This window comes from Acanthochromis polyacanthus, chromosome 1, assembly GCF_021347895.1.
Source record: "Acanthochromis polyacanthus isolate Apoly-LR-REF ecotype Palm Island chromosome 1, KAUST_Apoly_ChrSc, whole genome shotgun sequence".
NCBI lineage: Eukaryota > Metazoa > Chordata > Actinopteri > Pomacentridae > Acanthochromis > Acanthochromis polyacanthus.
In genome coordinates, this window is record NC_067113.1 from 16,780,468 (window position 1) to 16,793,644 (window position 13,177).

The window sequence follows — 13,177 nt, forward strand, 5'->3', positions numbered from 1 at the left end:
GAAGTGTTGAGGGGGCGGATAGTCTTGATTTTCTCTTCATCGTGCTTAGCCAATAACTGTTGTGCACATCTCAGCTGGCAGACATTTAAAAGGGAGACAGTCCGGCGCTGGAGCAATTTGTATTAACCCCCCCTCTGGCCCCTGTCTATGGAGCGCTTAGTCTCCCACCCATCCCCAGTCCCACTCGTGTTCAGCCGACAGCAGTAGGTGTCTTATCACCTCGGAAGGTGCCGCAGAGGACTGACAGGATCAGATCATCGCACTTGGAGCACAGGAGACTCGTACAGGTGAGTGAAGTTGGACTATTTCTGATCCCCAGTTATCGTCTTGTGCCACTTATTTGTGAAACTTCGTGTTTGTGGCTTATAAAAATTGCAAATCTGCAGCCTTCTTATCCACACACTGATGGTTTATTGAACATAGGAGGTAGTTTATGCTTTGACTAAATCTGGTGGCACCCTTTGGATAATGGATAAAATGTGGTCAAATTATTATATATTTTTTGAATTCTTTTAGATTTAATGGAAATGATGTATTGTTTTTGCACTTTAGTCTTCTTCTCACGTGGTTTCAAAGAAGAAGAAAGAAAGAAAGCAAAGGTTCTGTCTGTGCGCTTTTACGCAGCGTAAAAGCTTTGACAGCTGTGCGTAACCCTTCCAGAGTTAAAACGGTGTAGGTGATGGATTGTTTTCTCCTTCTCCCTCAGGATGGCCAACTCGACGCGTATCTTCTGCAGTATGGTTTTCATCATTGGGCTGCTATCCTCTCCTGTGGATTCAAAAAGAAACCGAGGTTCACAAGGCGCCATTCCTCATCCTGACAAAAACAACCCAAACGAATCGGAGCAGCAACCGCAGCCTCCGCAGGCGGGCTCCGGCTCCAGGCAGAGGCCCGGCGCATCCTCGCCGGCCGACGAGGTGCTGGAGTCCAGCCAGGAAGCTTTACATGTGACGGAGCGCCAGTATTTGAAACGGGACTGGTGCAAGACACAGCCTCTCAAACAGACAATCCACGAGGAGGGCTGCGTCAGCCGCACCATCATCAACCGCTTCTGCTACGGACAGTGCAACTCCTTCTACATCCCCAGACACATCCGCAGGGAGGAGGGAGCCTTCCAGTCCTGTTCGTTTTGCAAGCCCAAGCGTTTTACCACCATGACTTTTACTTTGAACTGTCCGGAACAGCAGCCACCCACCAAGAAGAAACGCATCCAGCGCGTCAAACAGTGCCGCTGCATATCCATAGACCTGGACTAAACACACAGTACTAATGCGCTTGTGTGTGTTTATGTGTGTTTAATATTGTAATTCTTCGAGGACAGGATTGTTGGTAGAAAAAAAAAGTGTTTTTGACTGTCACACAGCCAAGAGCACGTGTCTGTCTCCATCTGGAGAAGCACCACATGAAGACTTTCTCTTGTTGCGCAGCGTGTGAGCAAATATGGACATGCAACTTATTAAACCGACTTTGAACCGCGACATTTTTACTCCGCACCAGTTTCTAAACGAGCATCACTGCACGGAAACGCTGACTTGGAATGGGCACGTTTTACGCACGGCTTCCTCATCCCGCTAGGACTGCATAACCCGGGTTTTATTTAATAACTCACCGCTCCAAACACTCGCTGTGGCAGGGAAGCATTTCTGTCCAACCCTATATTTTGCGTGTTTATATATAAATATATGTTTCTTGAACTGGATGTTTCCACTGTGTGGAATTTGATGGATGAATGGCTTCATTTGTAAATGAAAAAAATGTGATTTTATTTCGATATTTCAAGAATCTTTCAAGATTAACCGAATTGATTTCTGTGAATTTCGAAGTCCATTAGTAAAGTTTTTTTTTCTAAGTAGAGAGCCTCCTCAAATATAGAGACAAGAGGCTCCTTTGGTAGTTTCTACGGATAATGTACAGTGATGGTTTCTACGGTGACGAGATTAAATAGTGGTAAAATGTAAAGCCATCTTTGATGTAACCAGTTTGTTTACTCCTTTAATTAAATTATCCACCAAAAATTAAATAAACGGATGCTGTAATATTGTGCATATTATTATTTTTTTTACTTATTTTGCAGGAAGATGTATTAAACAAAAAATGTTAAATGAGCATTTATCATCTGCTTCTCTCCTCCTACACAATTAATGAGTTTTCACACTTTGGAATACATCTTGCCGCAAAGTATCAGTTTAATAAGAAAAGATGCAGTTATCTGTTCTAATTATCTTTTTAAAGTGACTATTTCAGTTCTTTAGATTTAGTTGCAAGGGTCACAAACCTGTCGGGGAACTGGGTAGGAGGAAAGTTGTGTTCAAGTGCGTTGGATGATGGAGTTTCTGCGCAAACGGCACCAATCCAACCCATTAGCCAAAGACTTTTTTTTTTTTTTTTTTTTTACTTAGGAGGAAGTGCAGCCCTGAATGTAAAATATCGTCTCTAATAGGCCATACGCTTTCATACACAGAAAAAAACCTAAATATTTTATGTTGGACAACCGTTTTTATTTATATAATGTGCTCTATTTGATTAGCATTGTTTCGAAAACACCTAATACGCGTTTTCCACTGTTGATAACTTGGATTAGCACAGTTGAAGTTATGGTTGTAATGGCGTTGGTGATCCGGTCCTTGAGATGATTTATGTCTCATATCCTCACCTGATACACCATGGCCTTCAAGTGCACCCAAAGATGGAGTCAAACGCATCTTCTTGGATATCTGAAACATTATATATATATATATATATATATATATATATATATATATATATATATATATTTATTATACATTTTCCTGTTATGGGCCCACCCTATAGTCTAAGCCACAACAGTTTTTAAATTAAAAAAAAAAAAATTATCACGGTCAGTTGGCAGATTATTGATTCTTGTTTGATCAATATAATCAGTACTATAGTACTGATTGTACTGATCAATACAACTGAAACTGAGTTTTGAATTGACTCTAAATATGAAGAATCAGATCCTAAAATGCCTATCATGAAGCACACAATGACTTTTTTGGAATAGAGCAAATGGGCCAAAACAGTAAAATATCAATTTCATCCAATGCCTCTCTTAAAAACTGTTTACAGCGTCACTCATCTCCTGTCAAAAAAAAAAAAAAAAAAAAAAAATAAAAAAATCGTTTTTTCAGGATTTTTCCAGGAACAGGTTTTAATTTCATAAAACAAGGCTGGACTAAAGGTTTGAATTCTGACTCATAGTTTATTGAACAGTCTGGCTGAATTATGAATCATCAAATCCTTTCAATGACTCAGGCTTATTACATAAATATCATATTTTCCTGGCGCAGACCTGATGGAAGTGTGGACAGCAGAAAAAGGAGAGAAACTGGGTTAATTCATCTTTCAAAGTGCAAGTTCTCATCCAAAACGTCCGGCTTTTTTGTGGCATCCAGTAGTTTATTCTTGAAATTTAAAACAATTCCATAAATTTACAGAGCACCTAAATGAGAGCTACTGAAGGTTACAAGAACCCACATACGTAAAGTTGAGGCTACAACAATAACTTGGTCAGTATTCATTCACATTCAGCTCATTTCTGGTTTTCAAACCCTCTAGAGTTAAAATATAGCAGTTTAAAGTTCTGTAATCTCTCGCTTTGTTTTTGTACAAAATAAATGGCACAGGTGAAGGACTTTGGAGGGTAGAAAAGTAATTCAAGGTGCAGTTTTACGGATAATCTGATAATGGAAGTCTGAGGTATTAGCAACTCACATGGCTTGAGGTGATCATTTGAAATATTCTCAATATCCAAAATACATCTCTCATCGCTCCGAAACTAAACAGAACAGGGAACCTTCATTCTGTTCGCTTAAAATCTGCACAACATACAAGATACATCCATGTGAAAAAATATCTCTCATCAAGCAGCTTCTCCTTCACTTCAGTTACAAATCAAATCAAAATACAGCCACAAAGGGAACACAGCTGATGTTTTTTGGCATTAAATAACTACTTCCTCATATAAATAGGCTTTTCTCAAATGACAAAGGAGCATGGTCACTACTTACATTTGTGAAAATAAAGCATGATCTTAATAACATTTTATTAAAATAAAAAAAATCTTTCTTGAAGCAATACAATTTCTATATCTTATAACAAAACCATACTCTTGCATAGGAAAAGAGGTGCAAAAAAGTGCAAGACAGCTGAAAAAAATGCACGCAGTTAGCATAACGAGGAGTGTGGTTTTTAGAGCGTGCTACGGCATACAGCTACTGCAAGCAGGAAAGTGCTTCAAACTGTGCTGGACACGACGTGACAAACAGCACTCAATGAGGGATTAACAATGTTTTTGTAAATGGTAGTTAAGTGAGCGCATGGCTAAGACCTGTTGTGTTCTTCTGATGTTTTTAGGTACAACTCTCCGTGCGGGGGCCGAGGCTCTGGGCCAGACTTGCTGCCAGCTTCGTCTCTCCTCTGGCCGTCACCCAGGAGAGGTCAGTCTGGTGCAACACACAACACAGAAAAACCTCCACGTACGCTTTTTTAAACATACAACGTATACACAACCATTTATACACACCACGTCTTCATCCCCACTTGAAGCCGAGCGCAGATCATTCATCATATTCCTCAAAGCTGCACAGTCCCTGCCGATTCTACAACATGACATATTTACAAGACTTTTTAATGAGCCGTGGTGAATGAAAAGCTGTTCGCTACAGCAAAGGACACTGGGAACTGCTCTCTTACCGCTTTGAGAGAGAGATCTGTTTTGTCAACAGGGATTTTCCTCTCAGCAGACATCGCCAGGAAGCCATATCTGTTTGTACAACAACGTGAGAACACTTTTGACTAAGTTGGAGCATTTTTTAATACGTGTTCTGTCTGATACAGTTCAGAAATAAAATGAGCTTCTAAAGATCCAGCAGGAACCTTGAGGATGTGTCAGCTGGCACTGCTGTGAATCCCACTGAACCCTGGAGACCTTTCACAAGCTGGCCACTCAGAGGTCACGCCATGCTGGATGAATGAGGTCAACCTTTGGCCTTTCAGACTCCCATCACGTCGGCTGTGTCAGCCATGCATCCTCGCTGCAGGGGTTGGGCCAAAAAGCCTCAACATGAGGGTGGTGGGGTGTAGGGGAAGGGCGGCGGGGCGTCCAGTGCTGTTAGTAGGGCAGAAATATGGCAGTGGGAGTAGTAAGAGTCCTGTGAGGTTTTATTGTGAGTCCGTACGGGGCACAGAGGGAAGTCCAGAGTTGCCGAGGCAGGTGGTAAATGCAGGAGGAATAACCCCGCACGCTTCCTCCGCCGGTCCTCATTTGCTCTTCTGCTCCGTCACTCGTCGTTTCACTCAGCTGGAGGACACACTGGCTTCCTTCTGCCGCAGCCTCTCCTTCTGCAGGGAAACAACCACAAAAGATTTAGGGGATTGATTTCACAAGGAGGAGCAGCTTGCAGGAATGTCGTTTCTTTGCTCAGTGTATACATCTATCATACCAGACTGTTGGCATTGATCTTCTTGGTTTCCACTCTCTTCTCTGCTGTCATCTTCTTGATGCTTTCTTGAGCTTCTTTCAACCTATGGAAAAATAAGACCTTGACATTAGCAACAAGTAAGTCGGGACTGAAAACTCTGGCAATAAATCACACAAACAGTACATGTTATGAACCCAGTAGCTTCTCATCGTGGTGTCTTTGCTAAGTTTCCTGCAAGAGGACGACATTTAAGGAGGCAGTCAGTCAGAGAGGTGATGCACGCTGAAGATCCACTTCATGACTTGCTTCCACAAACAAGAGCAAACAATACAAGTGCACTGCAATGGAGCACAAACGATATCACAGACTCCACGTTCAGGCTGGAAGCAACACAATACAGAACTGAAAGAAACAGAAGAAGCCTGACTGTGTGCCTTGTTTTTTTTTTTAGCCTTTTTCCTTTTATTATATAGGACAGCAGAGAGAGAGACCGGAAACATGGGTAGAAGAGTGGGGGAATGACATGCAGTAAATGTCACCCTACATGCCTTGTTGTTGTACATAAAAAATGTATATATGGTTGTAATTGTAAGGGTGAATGTATGAGTATGATAGTATTACTTTATATGGGTGTATAGATATATGTGTAGTTTTATGTTCCTATAGTTTAAAATTAGATGTTATTTGATTGTCTGCTTTAATCTAAATTCTGCTTGAATTCAGTTAACTGTGAGCCTGAATGTTAAACTCAAACACAAACAGACTGATTCTCTCTGGAGTTTGCGGTCAGTGAAAGCCCCTTAAGTGATAAGCAGCAGAGAATGACAGTGGGTTGATGAGATAATGAGGCAGCCTTTAAAAAAACACTTGGCTTTTATGAGTGCCCAAACAGTATTTAAAATAAAGTTAATTGTACATAAGCACAATCAGCTGTGAGTAGCGCAGGACACAATTACCTAGTAAATAATTAAAAGAAAGCACATGGATCCGTGGCAAGTCTGTGAAATCTTTAACTCACAGCGAGAGGAGGAGGCAGCTCAGTTTGGATAGCAGTGATGTGTGCAGGATATTAATGAAGAAAACAATTTGCACCTTCAGAGTGGGACAAGAGTCCAAACTACAGCCCAATAAGAACCATGCAGTCCGTCTGGACAGTAACACAACGCTGCTTCATTCCCACAACCGCACGTCGTCTCCACACATGCAGCTCTGCTGCCCTTTGGGCTGCATGTCCAGCATCATTACAGTGTTTATCAGTTCTCCCATAATGCGCAGCCTTTTAACGGCTACAGGCCCCTGTCCGGCTGCCAGTAAAGCCAGGCGGCCGCCAGGAGGGTCTGCAGGCCCTTGGTGGAATGCCCCCCCAACATGACGCCTCAGGTCAGAGGAAACATCATAAATTTAGGCCCCCGTCCTTCAGACACAGGGCCGAGGCCTCAGCTACTCCTACTCGCCTCCTCTTTGATGGCCTCCCTCTTTGCTTTAATTACAGTCCAGCCACTGCACATCACCCTTGAACAATTAGTGCTAATTTGACATGATGTCCAGAGGTGTTAAGCACCAATCCAAAGGTGGCAGAAACAAGGAGTCTAGTCTGAAATGGGGAAGTCTTGGTTTGTAAGCTAAATTTATACAAAGTTCTGCATTCACTGCTGCAGAATTACTATTTCTACCACACAAACATCAGGCTTTCCAGGGGTATCACCAGTCACAGGGACACTGAAGAAACGTAGCATTTGACTTTTAACTAATGACGTAGGTGGACTGACAAGATAAATATTAAAGAATGGTCGAAGTGTACACAGCAGAGGCCAAGATATCCTGATGTTTAGTCTCTAGTGTAGAGCCAAGTCTTTTCTTTCTCATCTTTCTGTTGAAAAAGTGAAGAATCTGCGATAATTCTGATAACATTTACTCTTCCTGACAAGAAAACTAAATCTTCATGATAAAGAAATTAAGAGCTTATCAGAAATATACAAGAATCCACCTCACCTCTCCTTAGAGATGTTCTTACTCTGTCGTATCCAGGAGTTCTTGAAGTCATTGCAGAACTCGTACCAGAGCATAAAGACGTAACTTGGAGCCACTTCTTTCTCTCCGGACTTTGGCTTCACACCAAAGTAGCTCACCATGTCCTGGAAACTGTAGGGGGAAAACAGAGCCGAGGCTCAAATAGTGTTGTCTTATCACACATAAACACCTATAAATAATCGCAGACGTGGATAAAAGTGTGTTTCACTCAAGAGTTTAAACATCAGAAAATACAAAGAAGCTGAGGTGTGTATGTCTCAGAAGCACGGATAAATGCAGCCGATTTTAGACACAGTGCACGCAGGTTTTGATGGATGTGGAGTGAGACGGAGGGGTGAGAAAAAAGCTGGAAGTAGAGTGTCCACCCTGCTGGGCCACAGGGGAGAGCCAGTAGCGGCGGCTCCATTATCGCATTGACCTCCACAGCCTGCAGGGGAAGACTGCCAGAGGAGACGGAGACAGCCAAGAACAGGCAGCTGCTCCTCCAAACACACCATCTCTCTCTCTCTCTCTCACACACACACACACGACTGTTGAACTCACACATGCAGCTCCAAGAACATATTCAGTGGCAGACAATCAAAGATGTGAATGAGATAGGTGCACACATAAAAACACAAAGACAAACCAGATCTATGGCAATAAATAGAAACTGGATTTTCCGTCCGGACTGTAGCGCTGTTGTAGACCAGCTCCTCAGCTTAATGCAATTGTAACCAAATCTGAACTCTTCACAGGGCTCTCAGCAGCTCACACAAGGCATGAAAAGCAGCCTGCTGCTTCAGATTCCCTTCTCTCAACCAAACATGAAAGACATTTTCTAGCTGTGCCTGTCAAAGGGTTGATAAAAGGCGGCCATGATTCAAGGGATGCTCTCTGTCCCATTGACACCCAGATAGGCTCTGACCTCCAGATGCTAGGTGGCTTTTCGCAACGCTAATCTAAGACATGCTCGTGCGGAGGGAAATGGCGCAATATGCTGCCCAGACGGCCGGCTAAAGGTTTGAAAAAGAAGTTTCTGCGTGAGCCTGCTTCCCATTTCCCAGTGATGCGTCATTTTGCCAGGATGCTGAAAACAGGAGAGCGCTGTAGATCATTCTGTACGCTACAGAAGGAGATAGAAGAAGGACGCTCGGAGATGTTTAGATTGACCAAACAGACGTGAGGTCTCAGGTAGCTTTGCCTGGTCTGACATGATGAACTGGGTCTCCATCAGCTCCTCTCCTGACCCTGGGTCATCATGTCAAAGCTTGCACAAATCAAGCAACGAACTTTCTCTTTTAGCAGATACACAAAGCTCCACTGAAAACAGATGTAAACACACTCTCACGTACCTACAACGCGTAAACAAAATCAAGCAGACCTTTGTTCACTCGTACACACAATCGGCTGCACTTCTGCAATCTATGCTATAATGCCATTGCCGTGAGAGGGTTTACTGCAGCACCCACAGCCGACATTCCTCACTGACAGCTATAAAAAAAGACCCATTACAAAACCATGAACAGCCGTGAGAATCAGGGAAATATTTGGACAGGCAACTATGCATTCCTTTGTTTCCCCAGTAAAAAAAAAAAAAAAAAAAAATGACAGAAGTAAACTCCGTGTTGTCGGCTGATTCAGCAGAGCACAAAGCATCATGTAATGCCCGCGCAGAATAATACACCAGCTCGCACCAACAAAACCATAACTGCGCGGTGACTGCAGAGAAGGCACTAGGCCCAAATGAAATTGAGCATGATGGGGAAGAAGGAAACTTAATGAGACGGAACTGAGGACAGAACCAGAAAACCTCAGTGGAGCCCAAACATGAAGCAGACAAATTAGGACGGCATGTCAGCAAACTCACCATGGATGGGCCTTAAATCATGTTCAAAAAGGGCAAAAAATAATAACAAAATAACAGGGCGAGGACTTGATAGAGATGTGATTCTCATTAAGTGTACTTTGGTGTTCTCTAATTAGGCTTAAAATCCCCCAAACCCTATTTTCTCAATCAGCACTTCACCATGAGAGACGGGTTCTGTTGAAGTTAAAGCAGTCTCTGTTATTTCACACAACCATTCTTTCTTACTTTTTCTGCTATTCGCACTTGTTTGAAGAAGGCAGTTTGACATTTTTGTGCACCAGTCATAGTCAGGCAAAGCTTAAAATATGATGTTGGCGGTTTCGTTTTTTAAATATGTTTATATCATTATCACCACGAAGCAGCTTAGAAGAGTTTCTGACATATCCACACTCTAATATGAGAAAAGTCATGATATTTATTTGATAAAGGAATACTTTTAATTTCCCCTTGTTTACCTGAAGTGCTTCCCCAATGAGAGCTGTGTAAAAATTCAACTTTTAGTGGAAATGTTTAGTTTATACTATCAAAATAAATAAATGATTAAAAAGAAAGGGGGTGTGAAACTTTCATTCTCCCTTTTGTTGTGCTTACTTCACCAATATATAAATATCTCTGAGTTTAGTTACTAATTGTTCATGTTTGTGCTGTTTTTTTTTTTAACAAGTATATTTTTTATTTCTTAATGTAGATGTGCTAACTGGGTCAATGGCTGTAAATTATTCCAAGAAGTAAATGTTACAGTCCAAACACAAGCTCAAAACACATAATTGGGAAATTAGAATATTGAGATTTTTGTAGAAAGATTAAATTCTAAATCACAAAACCCAAACATGAAGAATTAAAAAGTTAAACTGAGACAATTATGCAGTTTTTTGAATGAAACTTTTGTTTTACACGTGTGACTAGTCAGAAGTAACACCAAAAAATGGAAGACTGGTAACGGCATTAAATGTCAATTTGATTATATTGTAATATTTTCCATATGCCTGTCATATACAGATGGAATTTATAGATATTGTTTTCATTAAAAAAACATTTAAAATATTTAAAAAATAGGGACATCAAAGCAAATACATTTTATAAAACCCAAATGTGATATTTAGTTGCAGCTTTCAATGCTTCACAACAGAACTGAAATAATTAGTTGTTTATATTTATATTTAATCAATCAAATACTCAGTAAACAGAGAATGAATAGATGGAATATTGGTTTATGTAGTTAACTTTTTATATAGACAATTTTTTTTAGATGTTTGGGTTCATACTGTGATAACAAAAGGAAAAACATTAAAAAGATTGTATTCAACATTACAAAAGCAATTTTGTGCAAAAAATGTACTGTAAAAATGCATCTTAGAGCATTTCCTATTCCAGTGACAGAAGAATTGCTCAAATACTGACCAAACTGTCAAAAATGAATACTGTCTAAGGAGGTTATCCCTCACATTGTGATTTCATTGGTACCCCAGATTCTTCCTAGAAAACCTACCCAGGAATTAGTCTGATTCTTAGACCCCGTGAGCATTTACAAGCCCATCTTCATTCCAAATCTGGACCAGATACAGCACCTAGTCTTTGTTCTAAACCTGCACCGTTTAAAGCCTTTTAACAAATAAAATAATTAGAAATGTACTCCGCTTGTACAGTTGTGCTACAAACATGTTCAGTTTGAAATTCTTGGCAACATCCTTCAATACAATAAGCCTTTATTAGCCCAACAGTGGGGATATTTGCATGCCCAGCCCTGCTCAGTGGTGGCTCCTCATGAGGTGGAGGTACTGGGTAGTGCTAAGGATGTGTTGTCTATTTCTTTATTAACACCGAGCCATAGTCTTGCCGCTGCCGCTGTTGTGTGAGGATCCCTCATCCAGCACAGATGTGAGAGCCCACCCAGGGCCCGGAGAGCCCGCTGACGCCCATATTCATCAACAGCGTGTCACTTTTACGAGGTGGCTCTGTGGGAACCTGAGAAAGAGACCCCCACCTCCCTCTTGCTCTACCTAGCGCCAGTCGGCCAGCCCCCTCTTTAGATGGAATTAAAGGAAAACTTCATTAGAGGCAAAGGTGCTGTCAGCTGCGGGGCCCTTTTGATCAATATTCCCCTCCAAGTTCAACACCTCCATTACAGTGGTGTCACACGTTCCAGCCTGGTTCAGCAGATAGAAGTATCCCTCCATGGCCGGGGCGGGACCAGGACAGAGCGGTGCAGCCATCCCTCAGCCAGTCTCTTGGCTCACAAACAGCAACATGAAACAGAACAGTTTGGAGCCATTTGCTGAGTTATAGTGTTGTCCAAAGCAATCAACTTTCTAATTGTTTATAGTTTCCATTTTCTTGCGTCCGGCGTCTTTCACTTTCTCCTTTATGTGCGTTCATGATTTATTTTGGAAGTGGGAGAGTTTCGATATAAAGCAAACAATTCTGCTCTCTATCCAAACAAGGCCAAAATTATCTATTTGCTTTGTTTGTCTGCTCCACCATCTTTTTCCAATATGAAATGTTCCAGATACGATTCTGCTTGGACGGTGAGCTCAGCGGCTGCCAGTGTGTCTTATGCCTATAAATCAGATGCCTCTCAGAAAACTCTCGGGAGTTCTTCTGTACAAAACATGGCAGATAAGAATGATATGAACTGCAGGGGAGGCAGCACTGGGCGTCCAGGCTTTTTATATATGTATGTATAGAAATGTATGTGAAAGTCCATTGCTGTTTCTGCTAAACATGAGACATCCTATTTATTTGTCATAGTGAGGAATGAAAACACCTAGAAGTTAACACAGGTGTTTGAATGCTTAAAATATCTCTTTGTGCATACATAATTGCACTAAACCTTTCACAACTTTCTCAATAAAGCTTTAAAATACTGAAAAACACCTTAATATTCCTGGAAACCTTATCAGCTGCTTGTAATATCTGTATACGACTATACAAATGGCAAGCATTAGTCCAATCAGATACCAGATATGCTATCTATATGAAGCATGCTAAATAACTCGAGACAGCTATGTGACGCCTGCACTACATAACACTTGAAAATATAAATATTCTCAATGCAAACATAGCGTGTTCATCAGAATTTCTTGGCTTGGAGTTCTTAACGTTCCTACCTTTTCTGTGCTGCATCGAGCCGGTCCTCTTCAGCAGAATGCTCCTTTTGAGCTGTAAAACAGAGAGAAAATGTTTAGAGAGATCATGGGGCAGATTATGGAGCGTATGTTGACACAGATAACAACCAGGGATAACTGACTCCAGAGGAGGGCGCTGTGTTCATCAGCCATCCTTGCAGCTGTCAGTTTTAGGGGAGAAGAAGAAGAAGGGCTCTGGGCTGAGATGTCACTGACACAGTGAGCATGTTATTCAAGTGACTGTTAAGCACATTGTAAAGTTTGACATGCTTCTGTGTGTTGACGCACGAGAGTGTGAGCGAGCGACGCCTGGGTGTGGGGGGCGGGGTGGTGGTGGTCTGTTTGCTGAGGTGCATGTTCGTGTGTGTGTGGACATACATGTGCGTGTTGTAGCTGAAGAAGGGGTGCAGGGTTGAGCAGAGAGGCTTGGGAACTGGAGGCTCCTGTGGACTCCTGCCATGTAAAAGTGTCTAAATGCAAGGCAGATGTGTGCGGCGGGCCAGGCCGAGGTGCAAGAATTTATCTAGGGCCAGAGAGTGCCTGTGATCTCAGATTTATTGCATTTTTCCAGATTCATCCTTTTTACAATGATGGGGGACCTTTCCTACTTGAAGATTTAAGAGGGGGAAGTCTCCAAAAAATTGTTCAAAGGCAGGTTTGGGGGTCTTTTGGGAGAAGGTGAGCTAAAGCCTCCGATCAACCACCCCTTTTACTTTTACTCTTTTTTCTTT

At 41.8% G+C, this 13,177-nt stretch overlaps 3 protein-coding genes across 3 annotated transcripts in view; 2 read left to right on the forward strand and 1 right to left on the reverse strand.

Moving 5' to 3' along the window:
- Positions 1-13,177, forward strand: part of LOC110965537 (actin, alpha cardiac muscle) — a 215,229-nt gene that overhangs the window by 21,095 nt on the left and 180,957 nt on the right. The gene's annotated exons all lie outside the window — the stretch shown is intronic.
- Positions 5-2,038, forward strand: grem1b (gremlin 1b). The gene is made up of 2 exons (XM_022222060.2): positions 5-287; positions 707-2,038. The coding sequence occupies exon 2, from the start codon at positions 708-710 to the stop codon at positions 1,254-1,256; it is 549 nt and encodes a 182-aa protein (XP_022077752.1). The 5' UTR covers positions 5-287; position 707; the 3' UTR covers positions 1,257-2,038.
- The window catches only part of LOC110971667 (formin-like), a 43,875-nt gene continuing 33,898 nt past the window's right edge, over positions 3,201-13,177 (reverse strand). Inside the window, exons 14-17 of the mRNA XM_051955660.1 lie at positions 12,429-12,480; positions 7,434-7,583; positions 5,463-5,544; positions 3,201-5,361 (exon numbers count right to left, since the gene is read on the reverse strand). Coding sequence (XP_051811620.1) covers positions 5,317-5,361; positions 5,463-5,544; positions 7,434-7,583; positions 12,429-12,480 — 329 coding nt within the window. The 3' untranslated portion in view covers positions 3,201-5,316. The remainder of the gene's footprint in view (positions 5,362-5,462; positions 5,545-7,433; positions 7,584-12,428; positions 12,481-13,177) is intronic.